Source organism: Poecilia reticulata, linkage group LG4, assembly GCF_000633615.1.
Source record: "Poecilia reticulata strain Guanapo linkage group LG4, Guppy_female_1.0+MT, whole genome shotgun sequence".
Lineage (NCBI taxonomy): Eukaryota > Metazoa > Chordata > Actinopteri > Cyprinodontiformes > Poeciliidae > Poecilia > Poecilia reticulata.
Window position 1 is genome coordinate 30,359,831 of NC_024334.1, and position 21,193 is coordinate 30,381,023.

General features: G+C 39.1%; 1 protein-coding gene and 1 long non-coding RNA gene across 11 annotated transcripts in view; one reads left to right on the plus strand and one right to left on the minus strand.

Annotated features, from left to right (window-relative positions):
- LOC103464192 (epidermal growth factor receptor substrate 15-like 1) overlaps positions 1 to 21,193 on the minus strand; it is a 202,370-nt gene that overhangs the window by 32,358 nt on the left and 148,819 nt on the right. For 5 of the 10 annotated variants that reach the window (XM_008408134.2, XM_008408130.2, XM_008408133.2 and 2 more), the window contains 3 exons: positions 17,490 to 17,635; positions 2,726 to 2,819; positions 1,580 to 1,788 (listed from right to left, as the gene is read on the minus strand). In XM_008408134.2, the coding sequence (XP_008406356.2) occupies positions 1,580 to 1,788; positions 2,726 to 2,819; positions 17,490 to 17,635 (449 nt within the window). Of the gene's footprint in view, positions 1 to 1,579; positions 1,789 to 2,725; positions 2,820 to 14,472; positions 15,196 to 16,736; positions 16,853 to 17,489; positions 17,636 to 21,193 lie in introns of those variants that run through there. The other 5 variants (XM_017304326.1, XM_008408132.2, XM_008408135.2 and 2 more) reach the window with 5 other exon arrangements.
- On the plus strand, positions 4,342 to 5,242 carry LOC103464193 (uncharacterized). The gene is made up of 3 exons (XR_533613.2): positions 4,342 to 4,586; positions 4,696 to 4,969; positions 5,047 to 5,242. It is a non-coding gene; the product is annotated as an uncharacterized LOC103464193 (long non-coding RNA).

The following is a 21,193-nucleotide window of genomic DNA, read 5'->3' on the forward strand; positions in this document are numbered from 1 at the left end:
TCCCAGGAACAACATCAGACATCTCAGTCCAGAAATGTGCAGTTCTAGGCACAGCCAAGATACTGGAGGAGAACCTCAAGCTCCCAGGCCTCTGGTAGAGGACCCGAGCTCAGAGGATGAAACAGACCACCCGCGGAGGGTGAGAAGGGAATTTTTATATATATATATAATAGTTATATATTGTCTTGATTTATAGTTGAAGATCTGGCCGGTGAGTGTATATAGTCAGTCACACACTCAGTCATGGCACTGATATCATTTCCATGTGGCTGGCAGAGAGTAGTCCAATCGGTTGCTTCAAAACAACCCTGGAAAGCCTCTTCCGCTTCCTGTGGCCACTTCCTAGCATCCATCTTCCTAAGTCTAGTATTACATTGCAAATTCTGTTGATGGCGGCTTCTCTGTCATCCCCCTTTTCATCCCTTAATACTATGTCAGGGCTCTTTGACAGCATGACAAATACATTTAATATTTGAATTGCTGCCTGTACAACAATCTCTGTGTAGGGACCGGAGGAATAGCATAGTTTCAATTATTGTTTTGCTTAAAGGGCTTTATGAGAGTCTTTTTATTGCATTCATAATTATTTGGCTACTGAGCTGCCAAAAGCATTGTAATAAATTCATTGGAGCTATGCCAGCCAAATTTTCTGATGACCAAAACAAGTGTACATGGGCAACAAAATAGTATCAGAATAAGCTGCCAGGGCTGCTAATAGGCTGTTCTATGCAGCAAAACTTCCAAAATAATGAAGAACCACAATCTCACCATGAAATGTACCCTCTTCTGACACATGGTCAGCAGTCATGTGCCTGCAAACTATGCAAGTCTTTTGATAAAGTGTCAATTTTATCTGATGACCATCAACAGATAAAACGTTTGGAATGGTGGGGAAACACTCCCACCAAAAGAGAGACAAAGTCTTTTAGAGCTTAGAATGAGCAATCACAGGGAGCAGACATTACTCCTGTATCATATCTTTCCATATTTGGAATGATATTTGTCACAGAGTGAGAGAAGAAAAGTTTATAAATCATGCTCACCCATGTCTGTGATAGTTAGGATTCCCAATATCTTGGTATCAAACTTTGTCAACTTTTAAAACTAGATCATTTGAATCAGTGAGCAAGGAGCACAGAGTCTCATTACTGAATGCTGCAGTGATGGTGTTTGGCCAGTGACAGAGCTGCTATACTGAACAACAGATGCTGATGATGCTTTTCATATGTGCAACAAGCCATGTGCATGTGTGGATGAAATGTATATTTTGTCAAATCACTTGGGAGAAATTGTCCACTTTTCTTCTTGCATTTAGTTTTACTACTTAGATGTCTTTATAGTCTGTAGGTCAAAGCATGTGCTTAAAAGAATAAAAATATAAGACAGGAACACCTAGTGTCCCTCTTTATGTGCAATTTTTATGTAACATGGACAATAACATTTTCAGCCTATGGGTTATAGTCTCATTAAATATTTTTTCTGCCGATTTGACTTGTCTTCATGATATCAACAAATACATACATGTTGGATATCTCTGCAAGCTTTGATGGTTGAACAGTATCACCAAGTCTCAACTTACGGAACTGACATCTGTAAAACCGGAGGTAGATTCTTTAGGAGCATTACTTGATGCTGATGATGGGATGAAGGGATCTTTTCCACTGAACGGGTCACCTAGACCTTTTTTTGCCTGGAAATGGTCTATGACATCAGCACCAAAAGGCTGGAAAGGGTCACATGGTTTGGAAGGATCTGGTGTGGCAATCAAGCTTACTGGCGTTGTTGTACCTGGAGACAAAAGACACAGTTAAATGAATAGATGGATAATAAAGACAGATGCATTTTCTTGGAAAACAAATAAATATCCCATAAATAATGATAGAAAAACTAAAACCACACAAGGTTACAAAATGTACTGTAAGTGTAAACAAGTTAAAACTCTCTTAACATCTGACTAAAATGCAAATATGTTTAGTTGATTCGATTCAGTTCATTCATATATCATAATTCAAAACAAATGTTTCAAGGCAAATTAAAAAAAGGATTTTTGTCAAATGTTTTGGAAATATACTTTAGCTCAATAATACAATTTTCAAAAGTTTCCAAAATAAAATAAACAATGAAACACAACTGTCTAAATTCCTTGGATAGAGATTGGTCTGTCCTGGGTTCCCATGGGGCTTCTGAGTGGTTTAAAGTTGTACTTTCTGTCTCTGTTTAAAAGCTCTGGCATTGTTTCATTGATAATGAGGAGACAAAGGACAAATGTGAGTTGCAAATTGTCAGTCTGTCTTCAAGCTTTGCCCATTTCTTGACAGTCCTTCACCCGACTCCTTGCCAGAATACTCTTTCAGGTTTTGTTTTCAGGTTTTGAGTATAAGATTCTCTTTGACACCTTGAAGCTTTCTACAGTTAAACGTCTCTCTTTGAGTTCTTGGCAATTTACTTAATGGTTGATTTCAATGGAATCTTAATAACTGAAGTATCTTCTTTCTAAGAATCAATTTTAATACAAAGCAAGGTAACCCATGGCTGAGAAAAGGATGAAGTGAGTAAAGCTAACAGACAAGTGCTGTATTTAGATGATAAAAGTTAGTTGCTCCCATTTTTAAAATTATGTGATATGTTTTTGTTTGGTTGGATAAATTCTATGAGGTAATAGGGACTTTTAAAAACTGGACTTTTTTGGAAAAGCTTATAGTTGACCGTGTCATGAGCCACTCACCGCTGGGTGGTCTGGGCCTTGGTGGTATACTTCTTTTAGGTGGCAGAGCTGGCATGTCTGTTTTCCTGGTGAAAGGGTCATCTGCAAGCACTGGCTAGAACAGAAAAATATTGTAGAAATCAACAGATTTTTTCTTTAGCAATATTAATCCTGAAAAAAATCACTGGATTCAGGACACCTGTTAGACAACATATTGAGCTTATTATTGTTTGTATTTTTTTTACCCATAAATATATAATCAAGCATGACGTAATTCTTATTTACATTATTTTTAAAAATGACATGGTAAAATGTATTAATTACTTTGATGGCAGTGCAGTTGAGTGGACTATGGAGTTAACAGGCACCACAGAGTTGTTAAAAAAAACACCTTTTTAGTTACAACATAATTGTCCCAGGTGGAACAGAGCTCAGTTCCTCAACGCACCAGCATTTTGGGTCTGATCAGTGGGTGGTTGGTTGGTTGGTTGGTTGGATCGATCGATCAATCAATCAATCAAGTTTTATTTGTATAGCACATTTCAGCAGCCAGGCATTTCAAAGTGACTTGCAAAAACTGGAGTGTTTTTACATCATAAAAACACAAAAAAACAAAAATCAGGCAACATAGAATCGACAATTGAAACATTACATTTAGTCAAGTGTCATTGTTAAATTCGTAATTGATTACGTTTCAAATACAACTGTAAACAGGTGGTTTTGTAGTTGAGATTTAAAGGCTCTCTGTGTTTCAGCTTTTTTACAGTTTTCTGGAAGTTTGTTCCAGATTTGTGGTGCACAGAAGCTGAATGCTGCTTCTGTGCTGATAAATTTTTTTGCGAAGCAATAAAAGCTGGTAGCTCTTGAATTGCTACAAAATAAAGCTGTATCTCCTTCAGTCCACTGGCTGCAATGTTGACACCTTGAGATGCCATGAGACCTAAATTCTGAACATCATGGCATGGAGTCATCTCAGTTTTCCATGTCTGGCATATAACCATTCATTTTATCCTTTAAACTGGTTATATTGATCATGTGTCCAGACAGAGGGATAATCAGTAGCCCAGCATCATGACCTGTTTGTTCTGAAGATCCTGCAGCTTCTCTTCCTAACATGGCGCCTCCTCACCCTGACTCTCATACTGACAGGAGGAACCACAGAGCTCTGTTAGGTTAAAGCTCATCTTCTGAAGTTGGGATATTTTTCCTCCAACAGGTTCCAGAGGAATCACCTCAAACCAGATGTTGAACTGGATTTTATTTCAATATCATTTGTGAATGTTAGAGCCTCATTTTCAACAGTGGAGCTATAAAGGTTGAAAAAGGTTATAATTTTGGAGAAAATCTCATCAACATCAACATTTCCACTAAATAAGAGGCAAAAAAAGCTTAATATAAAGGAAAAGCCTCTTAGATTCTGAGCTCAAAACACCAAACAATTTTTTTATATTAGACAATTAATTTAATTTCACATAATTATCGCGGTAGAAGCCATTTGTTTGTTAAATACTTAATAAAAAGTATTTACCGTGTTTGATGTTTGTTGTAAATGATGTATACTCAAAGAACGAGGTAATTAGTCCAAGTTTGTCGTTTATTGAACGTTCAGAAACTACAGCGACTGTGATGCACCAAGACAAAGGAAAACAAAGGTAAAACAACCTGAACAGGTGATCAACTCTAAACCACCTGTTAGGTTCTGGGGGTCTTTTCTTAGCTTTGGGTTGCTGAGTTGTCTCCCCACCAGATGGAGTCTGAGAGGTGGCGGGCTGTGGGTTCCTGGATGACGTCATCCTCACATCTGTGGCGGATTACCTAATTGACGGCAGCATAAGAGGGGTGGAACGCCGGTACTTCGACGCCAGAGTGTCAACCGTTGATGGTACCTCCAGCCCCTCAGAGTTGTTGCTCCAAGCTTTGTTTTGCCTCAAAGATCTGCCAGTGATTCCCGCATCGTTTTTTCATTGTAAACCTTTTTTTGCTCTCCACAGGATCCGCCCTGATCTGGTTGCCTGCTGTACCAGTTACCCAGCCACGACGCCTTGGGTAGCCTCCCCTATATGCCTGACAAACAAGACTCATCAGTTTCCGTAACTCCATAACCTCTCAGAAGTTTCCGACCGGCCGTTCCCCCCTACTAYCCGCCGCCTTCAGAGACAAAACCTCCTGTCCGCCCTCCAACGCCACTTTCCAACCCACCACGCCTCACGCAGAGACCCCTGAACCTACCACTCCCCCTCCAAGCCGTTTGAACGCACAGAGCCAGTAAGTTCACCCATTACACATTCTCAAACTCCCATTTCCCAGCACTTGAACTCACCACACTCCCCTTGTTTTCTCAGTACCCCGAGAGCAGCCGAGCAGTTCCCGGACCAGCTTCACTTTCTGTTTGCATCTGTAAAATAAACCTCTCTTTTTTCATACTCCGTCTCCTATGGTGTTCTTGCATGTGGGTAAGATCCGTTAAACCCATCATGACACCACCCACACCTTTTTACTCTCCATCTCTGTCATTTAAGCACACCCGTTGCCATGGCAACCTCCTGCGCTCCACAGGCCGACCAGAAATTACGTTAAAAACATAACATTCAGTCCGTTACAATATTAGGTTTGCAGGCTTGATATTTATTTTGCGATCATTAATAAGCTCCCTGAACACAGTGGTGGTTGATGAGTTCATTTTAACTCCTGCTCTGCTCTGTTATTTTGGTAATGGAACCAAAACGCACAAAATTGCGCAACATCTTGTTGAAACAACAATTACTGAGATTATTATTATTGTTGTTGGGTCATTAATTTGAACACGTTTTGTTGATTTTTTTTGTTATTGTTCTTTAATAAAGTTACGAACGTTTTGATAAGGTGACAGATGAGGACGTGCTGCTCTCAGCGTCCTGGCGGCGTTTACTTTGTCATCTAATGTCGAGATCAACTCAAAACCTTCCGCGATCGACGTATTGCGCCCTGCTCTACAAAGCACGAACAGTTCAGAAACAATATGAAATGAGAAAAAAGCTATTTATTAACTGATTAAGTCGTGTTTTAGATTGTTCTTGAAAAACTAATCAGTCACGGCTGATTAGTGGATGAACTCACAGCTGCACAGTGAACCCGTTGATTTTTTTTTTACAGCAGACAGCCGCTCCCCTCTCTTGCAGGTACTGCGTACCCCCGCTAAATCTTTTAGGGGTACGCGGTACCCTGGCCGTACCCCCTTAAGTAAGTAAGTAAGTAAGTAAGCTTTATTTCTATAGCACTTTTCACAGACCAGGATCACAAAGTGCTGCACAAAGTATAAAAAATAAAACAAATTAAAAACAACATACAAACAATAAAACACAGTAGTACACTAAAAAGCAAGATTAAAAAAGTGGGTCTTAAGTTGTTTCCTGAAAGTGTCTATGCAATGTAGAGATCGAATGGTGCAAGGTAGCTCATTCCATAGGCGGGGCGCCACAGCTTTAAAAGATCTGTCTCCACGAGTCTTAAAAAAGGTCAGAGGAACCATCAACAAGTTCAGATTCGACGACCTGAGGCTCCTAGTTGAAACATAAGGCTGTATGAGGTTCTTAATGTAGTCTGGCGTCTGTCCATGAAGAGCTCTAAAAGTCAGTACCAGGATTTTATAGTGCATCCTGTAAGATACAGGCAGCCAGTGCAAGCTTTTGAGGATGGGAGTAATATGTTCCCTCCTGTGGGTGCAGGTGAGCAGGCGTGCAGCAGAGTTTTGTACYACCTGCAGACGCATTAACTCCCTCTTATTAAGACATGTAAACAGACTGTTACAATAATCCAGTCTAGATGAGACAAATGSATGAATAATCATCTCAAGCTCACCATAAGTCACCATTTCACGAAGTTTTGAAATGTTCCGAATTTGGAAAAAACAATTCCTAATAAGCTGATTTATGTGCTTACTTTCACCCCTGGTTCTACACCCAATAGAATGTCTCTTTATTAGGGGCATGCCATAGCAATGCATAGGGAGAGCAGTGACTGACTTACGAAGCAAACCACAGTTACACATTGAACTAGTATGGTCATTAAAATAAAGCTTACTAAAACTTTCAAAATAAGAGCCTGCCTATTCCTCTTACATCAGTGCATAGGCGGTGCAACAATATTTAGCTTTTTTTATGGGTTTTTTCTCAGGATAGAAAAATGAATTGCCTTGCTGCCTTGTGCTATTAACATTAGCACAAACATTAGCATTTCACTGCCCCTGACTTAGCATGAACCGTTTACCTAAAATAACCTATTAGCTAATTTTCGTACTTCTTAGCGATGTTTAGTATACTAAATGGAGAAAGTCAATGACAGACAACATGCCAGTGATGCCCCACATGCTACAGAGAGCCTTCCCGCCAACATTAGCATATTGGCTAATTTTAGGTTATGCATTAATTTTAACATAATGAATGGTACAAGTACAGCTTAGTCAACATGCATCTGCCTCTCCACAAAACTCTCATGAAGATAGAAATCCTTCTCCACCTTTCTGTGTCACTCACACACACACACACACACACACACACACACACACACACACACACACACACACACACACACACACGACAGTTGGCAGAGACTTAATCACTATAGCAACAGAATACAGAGAAAAGCAGAGCTGCTGGTTTGGACTACAAAGACTCTGTAGTTCTAAACATGGCGGAACACTTTAATACAGGGGGCAGAGCAGAAGGTCAGAACTACATAATGGTGGAACTCTGAGTTACTACAGAAGGAGGGTGAACAGAATGTTATAACTACAGACGGCAGAATATTCTGGGCCTTATATAACTGGTTTAACTCAACCACTGTTACACATTGGATTAGTATGCCCATTTAAAATTAAGCTTACTGAAAATTTCAAAATAAAAGCCTGTATATTTCTCTCAGGCCTTTATTATGTTTTTCTCTCAGGTTAATGCAGAGAAAGCTACAGATATAAATTGCAGTACTATCGTAGACAAGAAATTGCCCTCTTATATGCTTCAAACGGTTTTCGGATCACTCTTGCGGATCCTGAACAGAAAGGAGCTGTTTGGACTTCTTTGTTCAGAAAAACTAACTGCTTCAAACAGTTAGAATTCAATCTGTACCTGTATGTCTCACTCACATGATAGTTGAGCTGCTCTTTAGAACTACGACTGAAGGTCAGAACTACAACATGGCGGAACTCTCAGATACTACACATTAGGGCTAAGCTGCCATTTAGAACTACTTCCTGTTTTGTGCATTATATAGCTGGACTGTTACACATTGGATTAACGTGGCCAGTAATCCAATGTGTAACAGTAATGAAGCTTACTGAAAATTTCAAAATAAAAGCCTTAACATTTTTCACATCAGGTAATTGCTCTTTTGGGCTTTATGTGACTGGTTTAAACAAACTACTGTAACACATTGAATTGGTGAGATAGTTAAAATGAAGCTTACTGAAAGTTTCAAAATAAAATTCTGCATATTCCTCTCACGTTAGTGCACCGCCATAGGCGGTGCAATAATATTAGCCTTTTTTTTTTTTCTCAGGAAAAAAACATTAGCACAAACATTAGTATTTCACTGCCCTTGACTGGTGCACAAGGCAGTGAATTAGCACTAGCCTTTTACCTAAAGTTAGCTATTAGCTAATTTTCTAATTAGACATGTTTAGTATTCTGAATGGAGCAAGTAAAATTAAAACAACATGGTCGTGTTGCTTCACATGCTACTGCCAGCATTTAGGCTAACATTAGCATTTTAGCAAATTTTAGCTTATGCATTAATTTTAACATAATGAATGGTACAAGTACAGCTTAGTCAACACACTTCTGCCTCTCCACAGGGGATTGACTACAATTTAGCTGAGCTTATCATTAATGATTATTTTAAGCATCAGAATGCTGGATTCAAACCGACGGGCACATTTCGGCATGCCCCGTAAAATTTCAGCAGGAATTTTCTAGTTTCTTTATTTTTCTTCCATTACCGTTAATGCGGCTTGTACTGCTGCGTACCCACCCACAAAAGTGGTATCAAAACGTGCGGCTTGATGCCAAGAAGGGAACTATTATTTTTATTGGGGATTGGAGCTCCAATGGCGATGTAAAAAGCAAAAAACGAGTGAAATTTCCAACTGCCAAACCTTAGAGTTCGGCAGAGTTTTTTAGAGTGAGAAAATTAGTGGATTTTTGACCCCCAAAACAATTTTGAAATCGCCCTCATGCCTACAAAAAATGCTCTATTGATATGAAAGTCAATCATGACATTGATACGCATGCCTGCTTCCATAAAATGTTTTCAAAATTTCTCTAGGACTGACGGTTTTCTGTCAAGGTGCGTCAGAGCAAAATCATGTAATAGGGTAACCACAGGCACTCAGCCATTCATTTTCAGACTTTTCTGAAAAATTTCAGACCTTAGCGCACACCATCTTTCTCTCATCGCTGCTATTTCTGCGAGTGACCTACAGATATGAATCGCGGGACTATTGGAGACGACAAATAGCCCTCTTATACGCTTCAAACGGTTTTTGGATCAGCCTTACGGATCCTGAACTGGAGGCAGTTGTTTGGACTGCTTTTTTCATCAAAACTGACTGGGTGTCTCATAAAGATAGAAATCTTTCTCCACCTCTGTCTCACACTCACATGACAGTTAGCAGAGGGTTAATCACTATAGCAACAGAATACAGAGAAAGGCAGAGCTGCTGGTTTGGACTACAAAGACTCTGTAGTTCTAACCATGGTGGAACACTTTAATACAGAGGTCAGAGCAGAAGGTCAGAACTCAATTACAGAGGAGGGCTGAGCTGGCAATTAGAACTACTTGCTGAAATTATCCAAAAGTAAAATATAAAATACATATGTTTCTTCCACCTTCAGAAAAATAGACGTTTTCAGCATGTTCGGCTCTGACTCGCAGCATCTTCATAGCTAAATACTGGCATGGTGAAGCTGAGCTGGGAAACAGAGACTGAAGAACAGCAGCTCCAGCTCTGATCCTGACTGATCTTTCCCCTGGTCTTTAATGAACTTCCCCTCTAACAGCAGTTTTTCATCAGCTCTCTCACTAAAAAATAGTATGAAAACGTTAGCTGCTACGCTAATTTAGCTACATAGGAAATATTTCTCGGTTGTTTAGAAGCGAATTTCTGACTGCAAAGTCAAGTGATTCTGATCTTTCATCCTTACCTGTGAAATGTAATGCCAATGAATCCAGTCTGTTTTGTAAAACGGTTGAAACAAGTCCACACAGCACAGGACTTCAGGAGCTCCGATTGCTCTGCTGCCAGATAGAAGATGGCGGTGACGTAACGTAGGAGTCAGCGCTCAGTGAGGCGTCCAGTATTCATGTCTAGGTGCGTTCACACTGCAGCCTGAAGTGACCCAATTCCAATATTTTGGCAATTCTGAATTTTTTGCCGGGGCCGTTCACACTGCCAGTAAATGCGACCTGTATGCTTTCTGCAGTGTGAACGGGCCAGAAAGTGTCCCGCATGTGCACTAGAGGGCGCAATGGACCTTACCAAGCTCCGCCCAGAAACGCCCCTCGAAAGTCCCATGTGGCTGCATGTCTCACAAACAAATCCTCGCGGTGCTTAGTTTCTATGTGTAAACATGGCGTCTTTCATTTCGACTGACTCTCTGCAGAGTATTTCTGAGTTGATTAGTGTAGCATTTCTGCCGGATTTTCAAAAAAATATCAGCCACAACAATGGACAGGGGAACCAACAAGTTCATGTCATCTTTTTTGGACGACATCAAGGTGTTTGAGCCACGCGATCCCTCCAACATTATGCGCATCGCAGCTAAATGCTACCGGTCGATGAGGAAAACAGCAGATCCTCACACACTCAGCATAAATATAGCTGTGGACAAGATCACTGATGCCTATTGTTCTTGCAAGGCTGGGTAAGTCGGGCATTCATGGTTTTGAGGGTTACTTTTGAATCTGATTTCTGTTGGCAAATGTTTGAGTATGTCTAGGCCTTATACACTACTCGGTGCTAGCGTGGCTAACACAATTACAGTTTAGTAAAAAGCCTTTTAAGGTAAAATAAAATCTTTAATGTATGTCAGATACGGTACACATCGCATATTGATCTGTTCACCTAACGTAAGACTGTTTAACAGACAGGCTTCAAGGTGTAGAAGTTGTATCGGTACTGCCATTATGCCGTACTTAGCTAAAAGGTTTTTATAATGGATGTGTTTATTATTGACTTTTTTTTGTCATTCACTAAACACAAAGAAAGCAAAGCAATAATACTTACACCAGCAGACACTCCTTACGGGACGATTCAGTACGGGACGCAACATTTAACAGCCAAATACGAGACGATCCTATGACGGTTGAGCTGCTAAAGACGGTTGAGCTGCAAATGCGGTCGTGCACAAGCTTTGATCCGAGCAAGACTTTCCGTTTCAGATTTTGGAAATCTGTGAATTTTAGTTCCACAAATACGATCAGGATACCTGACATCGCCTGTGCAGATACCCCACTGACAGTGGAGAACCATTCTTTTTCGAGTCCTGACGCAAAAACTTTCTGTCGGTCTGTTAGTCCACAATGCATGTATTTACAACTGTAGCTTGTGTTTGTGATACGGTCACGCACGTGGTAGCTGCGCTGTGACGTAAAATGGGCATTAGGCAATGAAACGCGGCCCCTGTGGTAAGGTCCATAGCGTGAGTGTTGATATGTGTGTGATAGGCGTGTCTATAGGACATTTATAGAATACGGAACAAATCGTGTCCCGTATCAGTTCAGTACAGTACAGTACGGGACGCAACATTTAACAGCCAAATACGGGACGATTCCATAGTTTACAGGATGGGTGGCAACCCCACAAGCAAGTCAGTGCAATGGTAGCAGCATCCTCTTTTTTATATACTGCCAAAAATCACTAATCAATTTATAAAAACAACCACTTTGTTACTAAATATATGTGCCTATGGCAGGTTTGTGTTCTTACCCGTTTAATGTGACTTCTGTTTACGGACATCACTGGACAGCTTCTCAACATCGAGCATGTAAGATGCAACTTTAATCTTGACGTGGCAGCTAATGTAGTGCCTTCTCTGGAAAGGTCTTTCCATATTTTTCGGACTACTTTTCCCCCACGCTTTGAACCACGCAGCTTATAGCCCAGTATGGCTTATATATGTAAGTTTCCAGATTTTTATTTTTTTTTACTTACAGTGCGCTCTATAGTCCGGAAAGTACGGTACTCTTTTTGTTATTTGACAACTACTCGCTACAGAGCAAACATTCAGGTAATCCTTTCTGCATTGGCAATGAATGCAAATGATTTGGTCCAAGAATTGTTGAATCTTTCCTCAGCTCTCCATGGCCCACCACACCCGTCGGTTTGTTTGAGAAGGACCTCGCTGCAGCAAACAGAAAGCGGCGGGGACGAACCACTGTCAGTCTCATACCTTATTTGGAAATGGGACCATTGCAATCCGCAAGTGAAGGGGGCTTTATTTCCTATACTTCCGTTTTTATTTTCTTTTGAAATCTGTGATATATTTTCACCTTTAAGAAGGAGTTTCACTCTCAGAATGTATCTGAACTTTTTTCTTTTATTTACTTCCAGGCAGCTCACAGTTTTTAGAAAATTCTAGTCTGTAGCATTCGGTGTACTTCTAAATCTGCTGAAGTCGCATCTTTTCGGGCCTGCTATTGCCTCTAGTGGCGTGACACGACTAATCTATATGCATTACTAAATCAGAATACCACAAAGTCTTTATTTATTATTAATTCTGGCATTACTGGAACAGTAAAAGATAAATTCCCTCACAAAAGAACATGCCTTTTTATTTTTAAGGAAGTAGAACTAATTAAATGAGATAAACAAGAACTGAAAGTGATTACAGTTTCACTTGATGGCCAACCTGTTGAAACTGTGGCAAATTTTAAATACCTCGAGTAATTCCTGAACAATCAGCTCAACTTTGCTGAAAACACCGACTATATTTTTATGAACTGTTCTCAGAGACGCTACCTTTGAAGAAGACCTTGGGGTTACCCAACGTGAGGTTGTTGAGTTAAAATGTTAAAACTTAACACGTGTAATAATGTGATTCATGAATATGATTTATTGTTTTAGAGTCAAAGGAAAATTTTCTTGTTGATAGATTAAATAGCTTCTTATTTTTTTCTATATACAAGACTCTACAACAAAAAGTCTCTCAATAATATACATGGCATTGTAAAAACAAAAAAAAAAATTTTTTTTTGCTTAATAACAACCTGGGTTGTTATTCTTCTGTACCTAATTAATTTGTTTGTTATTGAATTTTGCTCAATTAAATTTCTTACGTATTGCAAATGGTATTTTTATTATAGTTGATCATGTTGTTTTTCATGTCATTTCTTTTGTTCCTCCTATAATTGATGGAGATATGTAGATATTATTTATAATGTATGAAAGTATTGTCACCCTCATCTATGGTCATGAGCTTTGGGTCATGACCGAAAGTACGAGATCACGGGTACAAGCGGCCGAAATGGGTTTCCTCCGCAGGGTGGCTGGGCTCTCCCTTAGAGAGAGAAGCTCGGTCATCCGGGAGGGRCTCAGAGKAGAGCCGCTGCTCCTCCAAGTCGAAAGGAGCCAGTTGAGGCTCGGGCATCTGGTCAGGATGCCTCCTGGACGCCTCCCTGGTGAGGTGTTCCGGGCACGTCCCACCRGGAGGAGGCCTCGGGGAAGACCCAGGACACGCTGGATGTACTATGTCTCTCGGCTGGCCTGGGAACGCCGTGGGATTCCTCCGGAGGAGCTGGAAGAAGTGGCTGGGGAGAGGGAAGTCTGGGCCTCCCTTCTGAAGCTGCTGCCCCCGCGACCTGACCCCGGATAAGCGGAAGAAAATGGATGGATGGATGGTATTGTCATTTACTTAGCTCTACATCCTTAATGAAAAAAGTAATACCAGAATTAATAGTAAATAATAAAGATGTGGTATTCTGATTTAGTAATGCAATTATATTAGTTGTGTTACCACCCCCACGCCACTAGAGGGAGTTGCAAGCCTGAAAAGATGCGACTAAGGAGCAGATTTAGAAGTACACTGAAAGCTACAGAATTTGCTAAAAACTGTGAGTTGCGCTAAAGTAAATAAAAGAGAGAAGTTCAAATACATTCTGAGAGTGAAACTCCTTCCTAAAGGTGAAAATATATCAGATTTCAAAAGAAAATAAAAACGACAGTATAGGAAATAGCGCCCATTTCACTTCCGGATTGCAATGGTCCCATTTCCAAATAAGGTATAAGACTGACAGTGGTCCATCCCCGCCCCTTTGTTTGCTGCAGTGAGGTGTACTTGTTTTGTTTACAACAGCCCCCTGCCTCGCACCCCGCCCAGCTGCAAGAAACGTGTCACAGGCTATGATGCAAATCTTTGTTGTAGGAAATGTTGAAATTTTACATTTATTCTGCACATTTTTATAGCATTGGAAAACGTTAAGAATGACTGTCATATCTGTCCTACAGAAACCATATTAAAACAAAAATATATATTTCCCACCCCCATCTTTTTCCATTTTCAAACATTTTTGAAAAAGCTCCAGAGAGCCACTAAGGCCGCGCTAAAGAGCCGCATGCGGCTCTAGAGCCGCGGGTTGCTGACCTAGACAAAAATGTCTGTTATGACAACTTGACATTAACCAAGAATCATCATAAGTCATAAATATGTCATGATGTGTTAATACACTGTCAAAAGCATTAACAAAACAGTAATTAATATTTCCCCCTACCTGAAATAAAGCAGAACAAGTACCAACAATAAAGATTCCATTAAACTTTATTACACTGTCAAATGATTTAATAACAGTCATTAATAATTCCTCTTATATCAAGTGGAACAAGTAGCTCCAGTTATGAAGATGTCATTAAGTGTTATTACAGTGTCAAATGCTATGCTAACAGAGTATTTAATATTAACTCTTACCTCAAGTAAAGTGAAACAAGTAGCAACAGTTATAAAGATGTCATTTAGTGTTATTACAGTGTCAAATACTATGCTAACCGTCATTAATGTTAATTCTTACCTCAATTGAAGTGAAACACACTGGACTACTTATAACTACCATCATAGCTGTAGAACAAACCCTTTGTACAATGGAATAAAACAAAAAACTTGTTCTTCAAACAAAGGGGTTAACTTCTGGTCAGTATATTGTAACTCTGAAATAATGATTTAAAAAACTAAAACAGAATTATTATCCTTTAACTTAAGAAAATAGGTTCTTTCAACAGTAAAATTTTTTGCTTTGATTGTGTCAGCCATCTCCTTCATTATAGCCTTCCTGAAATGCTCTGAAAACAGGAGATCATCTTCTTGTCTTCATTTCCTGGCAGCAGCTCATTGAAGGTGTCCAGAAATGCTCAGAAATTATAGCTGTTCGTGCAATAGTTAATCATGTTGAAAGCCTTTTCATGAATTCAAACTTGGTGAATCTCTTCTGGACATTCTCATAGTGGGTGATGACTCAATTCATTGTGGTCACTTCAGAAAAGGAACAAAAACAAATAAACCAAAAATGTAATGTTATCTTAATTCAGCATTTATGCAAACACCATTCCAAAAATGTCTCTTGCTGCACACCGTCAGAATGGTACACAAATGTCTAGTTAACATGACTGGTTGTTATAAAGTGCAATACTATTATTTCTTAATACAAGTAGCATAATCACTAGAGCTGAACAAAATTATTCTGATCAAATATTTATTTGGCAGAAATCAAATAATTGGCCTGTTATTCAGATTACATCATTTAATGTATAGTTTTAGGCACATGAGAGTATCTTTTCACTTAATGAGCATTCCAAATTATTTCCAACCAGATACTCTGGCTTATGGCTTAAGAAGTTTTAAATAAATAGATAGATTAAACACCAGATTTGCATTTGACAACAATTAGTTGTCTAAAACGTAACTTGTTAACTTTGTGGTGATCAGTTTTCTGTATATTTAGTTTGAGGCTTTTCTGTGGTTATTTAGTTCTGTTCCCCTGTGAGTTTCTGATTACCCTCCTTGTGTATTTAAACCCACCTGTTGCCTTTGTCTCTTGTCGGGTCCATCGTGTCTCATGTCAGAAGTCAGTTGTCTTTTCCCTCATGCTGCTTTGTTGGACTGTTTCTTGGATTTATCATTAAATCATAATTTTTCATCATGTCTACCTGGGCCTACCTGCGTCTTTCCTCAACACCACAACCATAAATCATGACAAACTTAGCTGGTGTATGTTGATTACTGCTTCCCCACTAACATGTCTCCTCACACCCCTCTTCACCTGGAGAAAATAGTAACACAAAAATGACTTATCTAATTTTCTTGGGGAATATTTCATCTGCTTCTTTCTCTTTGGTCAAACGGGGACTTCTTTCTCTCGTCCTCATTATCATCCTCCACACCTGTAGTATGTCTTCATTAGCCAACTTTGACCCCCCCATCATGTGTCCTTAGGCCAGTGCTTCTCAATTCCAGTCCTCAGGCACACCTGCTCTGCATGTTTTATATGTGCCTCTATTCCAGAACAGCTGATTCAAATGATTGCATGACTATCAAGTACTGCAGAAGCCTGTTAATCCTCCACAGATTCGATCCAGGTGTGTGGCAGAAGGGAAACACCTAAAACATGCAGGGCAGGGGGACGTGAGTACTGGAATTGAGAAACACTGCCTTAGGCTAAAATGGGTCTTCATGTAGCTAAAGTTGCCAAAGCAAAGAACACAAGCACCATGTCACATTATTTAGCAACGGCAGGGGCCAAGTTGCTAAATAATGCACATAAAGGATAACTTTGACTAACATATTAGCTTTTAATTTGTTGGATTAAAATTGAAGGGAAAAAACCTATTTTCCTGCCTTTAAAATATGCTTAATATTAAGGACTAACCATACAGTAATGGAGTTTAATAACTTTAGCTAACATTAACTTACAGCAAGGTAGGATTGCCTTGAATTGCTCATAGCTAACATTACAAAGAAATAGCATAGTCAATGTTATTCTCTCAAAGAAAATGTAAAGTTAATAAGACACATACCTCATATGTATTGGGTGACAAACTTCGACTTCTTTTTAAACAGGAGGTCTGACCATTATGGAAGATTTCTTCTTCACCCACACACTGCACGGCTGTTCATGCACTGCTGCCTCTCACTGGTGGAGATGGTGTTTTGCACTACTTAAAACAGCCTTAATGTTTCAAATGCTAAATTCATAAGTGCTTTGTAGACATCTTGCTGTAAACCTTCAGATCAATTAGAAATTTAAGACTAAACAAAATGGCAGAGCAATATAATATTACCAGATAAAGCTATATAATTTTTAAAGTTTAATCGGTTTTATAACAAATTTATGACAGATCACGATTTCTTGGTTAATGTCAAGTTGTCATAATAAAGACATTTCGAATGTCAACTTTGTATTAAAAGTTTTTTCCGAATGACACTCTATGACAACAGTCATAAATATTCATGTCATGTCAGTCTTATTCACACCCCGTCAAATAAAGTGTTACTAAATTTTTAAAAACCTTCAGTTTATTTGTAATTAATTGTGAGTCAACTGCGGACAATTAAATATTTCTATTGATTAACAGCCCTATATAAATTTTATAAGTGACTTCAGGTTAAACCATCTCAATTTCCTTTTTAACCAACAATATTAACAGTTTGGTCCTACTTGTTCATGGTTTACTAAAAATGGCGACAATTTCAAATTAGTGTATTCATTCTGAGCCATATAGAAATCTGCATAAAGTAATAAAGATGAAACATTCACATGAGTACAATACCTTCTGATAATCTGGAAGCCAGTTGGCCCTTCCTTCAAAGGGGTCTCTGGCTTTTGACATGTGGCTGAAGTCTGCAAAGCCAGTGCAGCTGTTAGTGGCGCTGTTGAACGTACTACTCCCAAAGGGGTCCAGTGTTGAGAACAGATCTGAAAATAACATGGTAACCAGTGAAATAAACTCCTAAAGATATCTGAAGATTTTTGCTTCAAGATTTGTGAGAACAGTTTGGAGATGGTGCCTTTCTGTTCCAACATTACCATGCACAAAGCAAGACCTATTAAGACATGAATGAGTCAGTTTCATATGACCTTGAGCCCTGATCTTGACCTGACAACACATCTTTGAGTGTAAATATAGCGCAGGTTTGTCAACTAGAACTACTTATCGTACATTAGTGTCGGACCTGAAGAAGGTTGTGCTGGAAGAATGGTTAAAACTTCTCAAAAAAGGGTGTGCTGTGGGGGCGCAGGGGTTAAGCACAACCCGTGTATGGAGGACTAAGGTCCTCGATGCTGTCATCACAGGCTCGATTCGCGGCCTGGCGACCTTTGCCGCATATCTTTCCCCATCTCTCATTACCAACTTTTCAGTCAATTTACTATCAAATAAAGGCCAATAAAACCTTAAACAAAAAAAAAACTTCTAAAAAAACCCCCACACTTTTAAACCTTGTAGAAAGTAGTAATACTGCTTTTAATAAGTTCAAACCCGTGTGCAAACATGTGGAAGGTTAAAATGTTATATATAGTGAACAGCAGCGGTAGTAAAAACTTTTGTTTTCGTTATTGAGTGGTTAGACTGCTCCTCACTGCATGTGGGTCGGTCAAACGCGATAGCGTGAGGTGTATGGAGGGGGGAGGGAGACCCTCGGAGGTCGGATGTGGTGTGGGAGTTCAGGTTATATGTTGTAAGTTTTGTTCTGGTGTTTAAGCTTCTCAGATGTTCATGTTCTTATGAGGTAAACTTTGTGTTTTTTTTCTCAATTTCTGGTAATCTGGTTAGTCTTACATGTCAAAAGCTTTAAATCTTAAAATGATTACATGGAACTGCAGGGGCCTACAACGTTTAAAGAAGGTCAAACAAGTCATTAATAGACTGCATGATTTGGATTCTTTCACTTGGCTGAAAAAACTATTTTATTCTTTATGTGGAACAATGGAAGGTCAAGGCTACGCCTCTCTTTGCTGTATTTACCATTTGATAGAGGGGGGTTAAAATGCCCCAACTTTAAACTTCTAGAATAGTATTTCTACAGGAGACATCTTATGGAAGACGATGAGGGGCGGGTCAGGAGGAGGTGGCGGGGTAGTGTGTTCACTTCAGCATTTTCTTCTAGAGCAAGAGGAGTTATGACTCTTGTTCATGAATCTGTCCCACTTCTTGTAAAAAATGTTATAAATAATAAGAAGGGTAGATATTTGATAGTCCAGGGCTCCTTGGTAATGGAAAAAATTTACCTGGTTAATGTCTACGGTCCTAACACAAATGACTCAGGGTTTTTTAGGACTTGTTCCTCTTACTTTCATCACTGCAGGGGCGCTTTGTGATCGCAGGGGATTTTAATTGTACCCTTATTCCAGAAATGGATAAATCCACTGGGTCAGATCTGACACATAGTAACTGTAGAACAACTATACAGATGTTTATGAAAGTTCTTAGACTGGTAGACATCTTTAGGGAACTTCATCAACAAACCAGAGCCTACTCATGTTGTTCAGCAACATATCAGACCTACTCCCAAATAGATTATTTTTTTATTTTATCAGAACTAATATCCAAAATTCAAAACTGTATGTATGATAGCATAGTGATCTCAGATCACGCGTCATGTTGTCTGAGCTACTGTGATGAAAACCTCACCAGAGACCCCCCTAGATGGCGCTTTCAGCATAAATGGCTGCAGGATGAGGATTTTGTTAAATATATTGGGCTACAAATTGATGAGTTCTTTCAGTTGAACACAAATCAAACAACAGCATGCACCAGATGGATGCCTTTAAATCATTTATTAGATGTCATATTATTAGCTATACAGGCAAAAAGTCCAAGTAAGCCAAGACTAAAAGGCAGCTTATAGAAAATAAAATAAAGGACATTCAAGAGAGGGTTTTTCAAAAAAAATTATACCGAGTTGAAAAAACAACTGTTGATCCTCAGAGCAGAATAAGTCAAAATGTCCAGTTTCAGAGCAGCATCCAGCCTCTTAAACTTTTACGAACAGGGGGACAAAGCTGGAAAACTTCTAGCTTGGCAGATTAAAAAGCTTGAAGGAACAACATCGATCACATCAATTGAAACACAGGATAAAACTCTAATAGATCCAAGAATATTAATAATGCTTTTAAAGATTATTATTAGAAATTATATGATACTCAAGGAAACTTAGACCAAGTGGAATCAGATAAGTTTTGAGTGGGCTACATATCCCTGTCATTGCAGATGATTGTAGAGTAGACTTAAATATAGAAATAAATAAAGAGGAATTAGAACGGGCCATTGATGGAATGAGATCAGGTAAACAAGCAGGACCTGATGGAATCCCCATCGACCTTTATAAGAAATTTAAGGATAAATTGTTCTCTCCCCTTCTAGATATGTTTATGGAGTCATTTAAAAAAGGCACCCTGCCTCCCTCTTTGAATCAGGCTCTAATTATTCTGCTGCCAAAACYGGGTAAGCCCCCAAATAAGTGTGAAAACCTGAGACCCATCAGTTTACTCAACTCTGATCTCAAAATCATCTGTAAACTACTGGCAATATGGTAGCAAAGAATTCTACCAGGCATAATAAATAAGGATCAAAATGGGTTTATAGTCGGGTGGCAAGGATACCACAATATTCGAAGGGTCCTGAATATTATTTGGTTTAAAAAGAACGATAATGATACAGCTCTTCTCTCATTGGACGAGGAGAAGGCTTTTGATAGGGTCGAGTGGCCCTATCTTTTTAACATATTGGAAAGGTTAAATTGTGGAAGTAACTTTATTAAATGGGTTAAAATATTATATAATAATCCAACTGCAGAAATAGTTTCAAACAAAATATTTTCAAGGGCGATTCAAATCAGGAAGGGTTGTCATCAGGGATGCCCTCTCTCTCCTTTACTATTCACTCTGGCAATTGAGCCATTGGCATCAGCTATTCGCCTACATCCACGAATCTCTGGGATAACAATGGACCCCACAGAGCACAAAATCTCTCTATTCGCTGACGATGTTATTTTATTTCTAACAGATCTAAAAAAAGTCAATTCCGGTGGTGATGGAAGTGATCCAGGAATTTGGGAGAATATCAGGTTACAAAGTAAATAATGCAAAATCTTCTATCCTGGTATTAAATGTAGATGAATGGACTAATAACATCAGAGAAGTTAAGCTATTTAAAGTAGTGGAACATTTTGAATATTTGGGTGTTCAGATTTTCCCAGTACTACAGCAGGTGGTCAAATCCAATTATGAACACCTAATGAAAACAATAACTGCCTCAATTAGCAACTGGACATCCCTGCCTATTTCCATATTGGGAAGAGTTAATATCCTGAAAATTAGAATACTACCGAAGCTATTATACCTCTTTCAAAGCAGGACCCTGCCGCCTCCTCCTGAATTATTCACTTGGCTGAAAAAACTATTTTATTCTTTATGTGGAACAATGGAAGGTCAAGGCTACGCCTCTCTTTGCTGTATTTACCATTTGATAGAGGG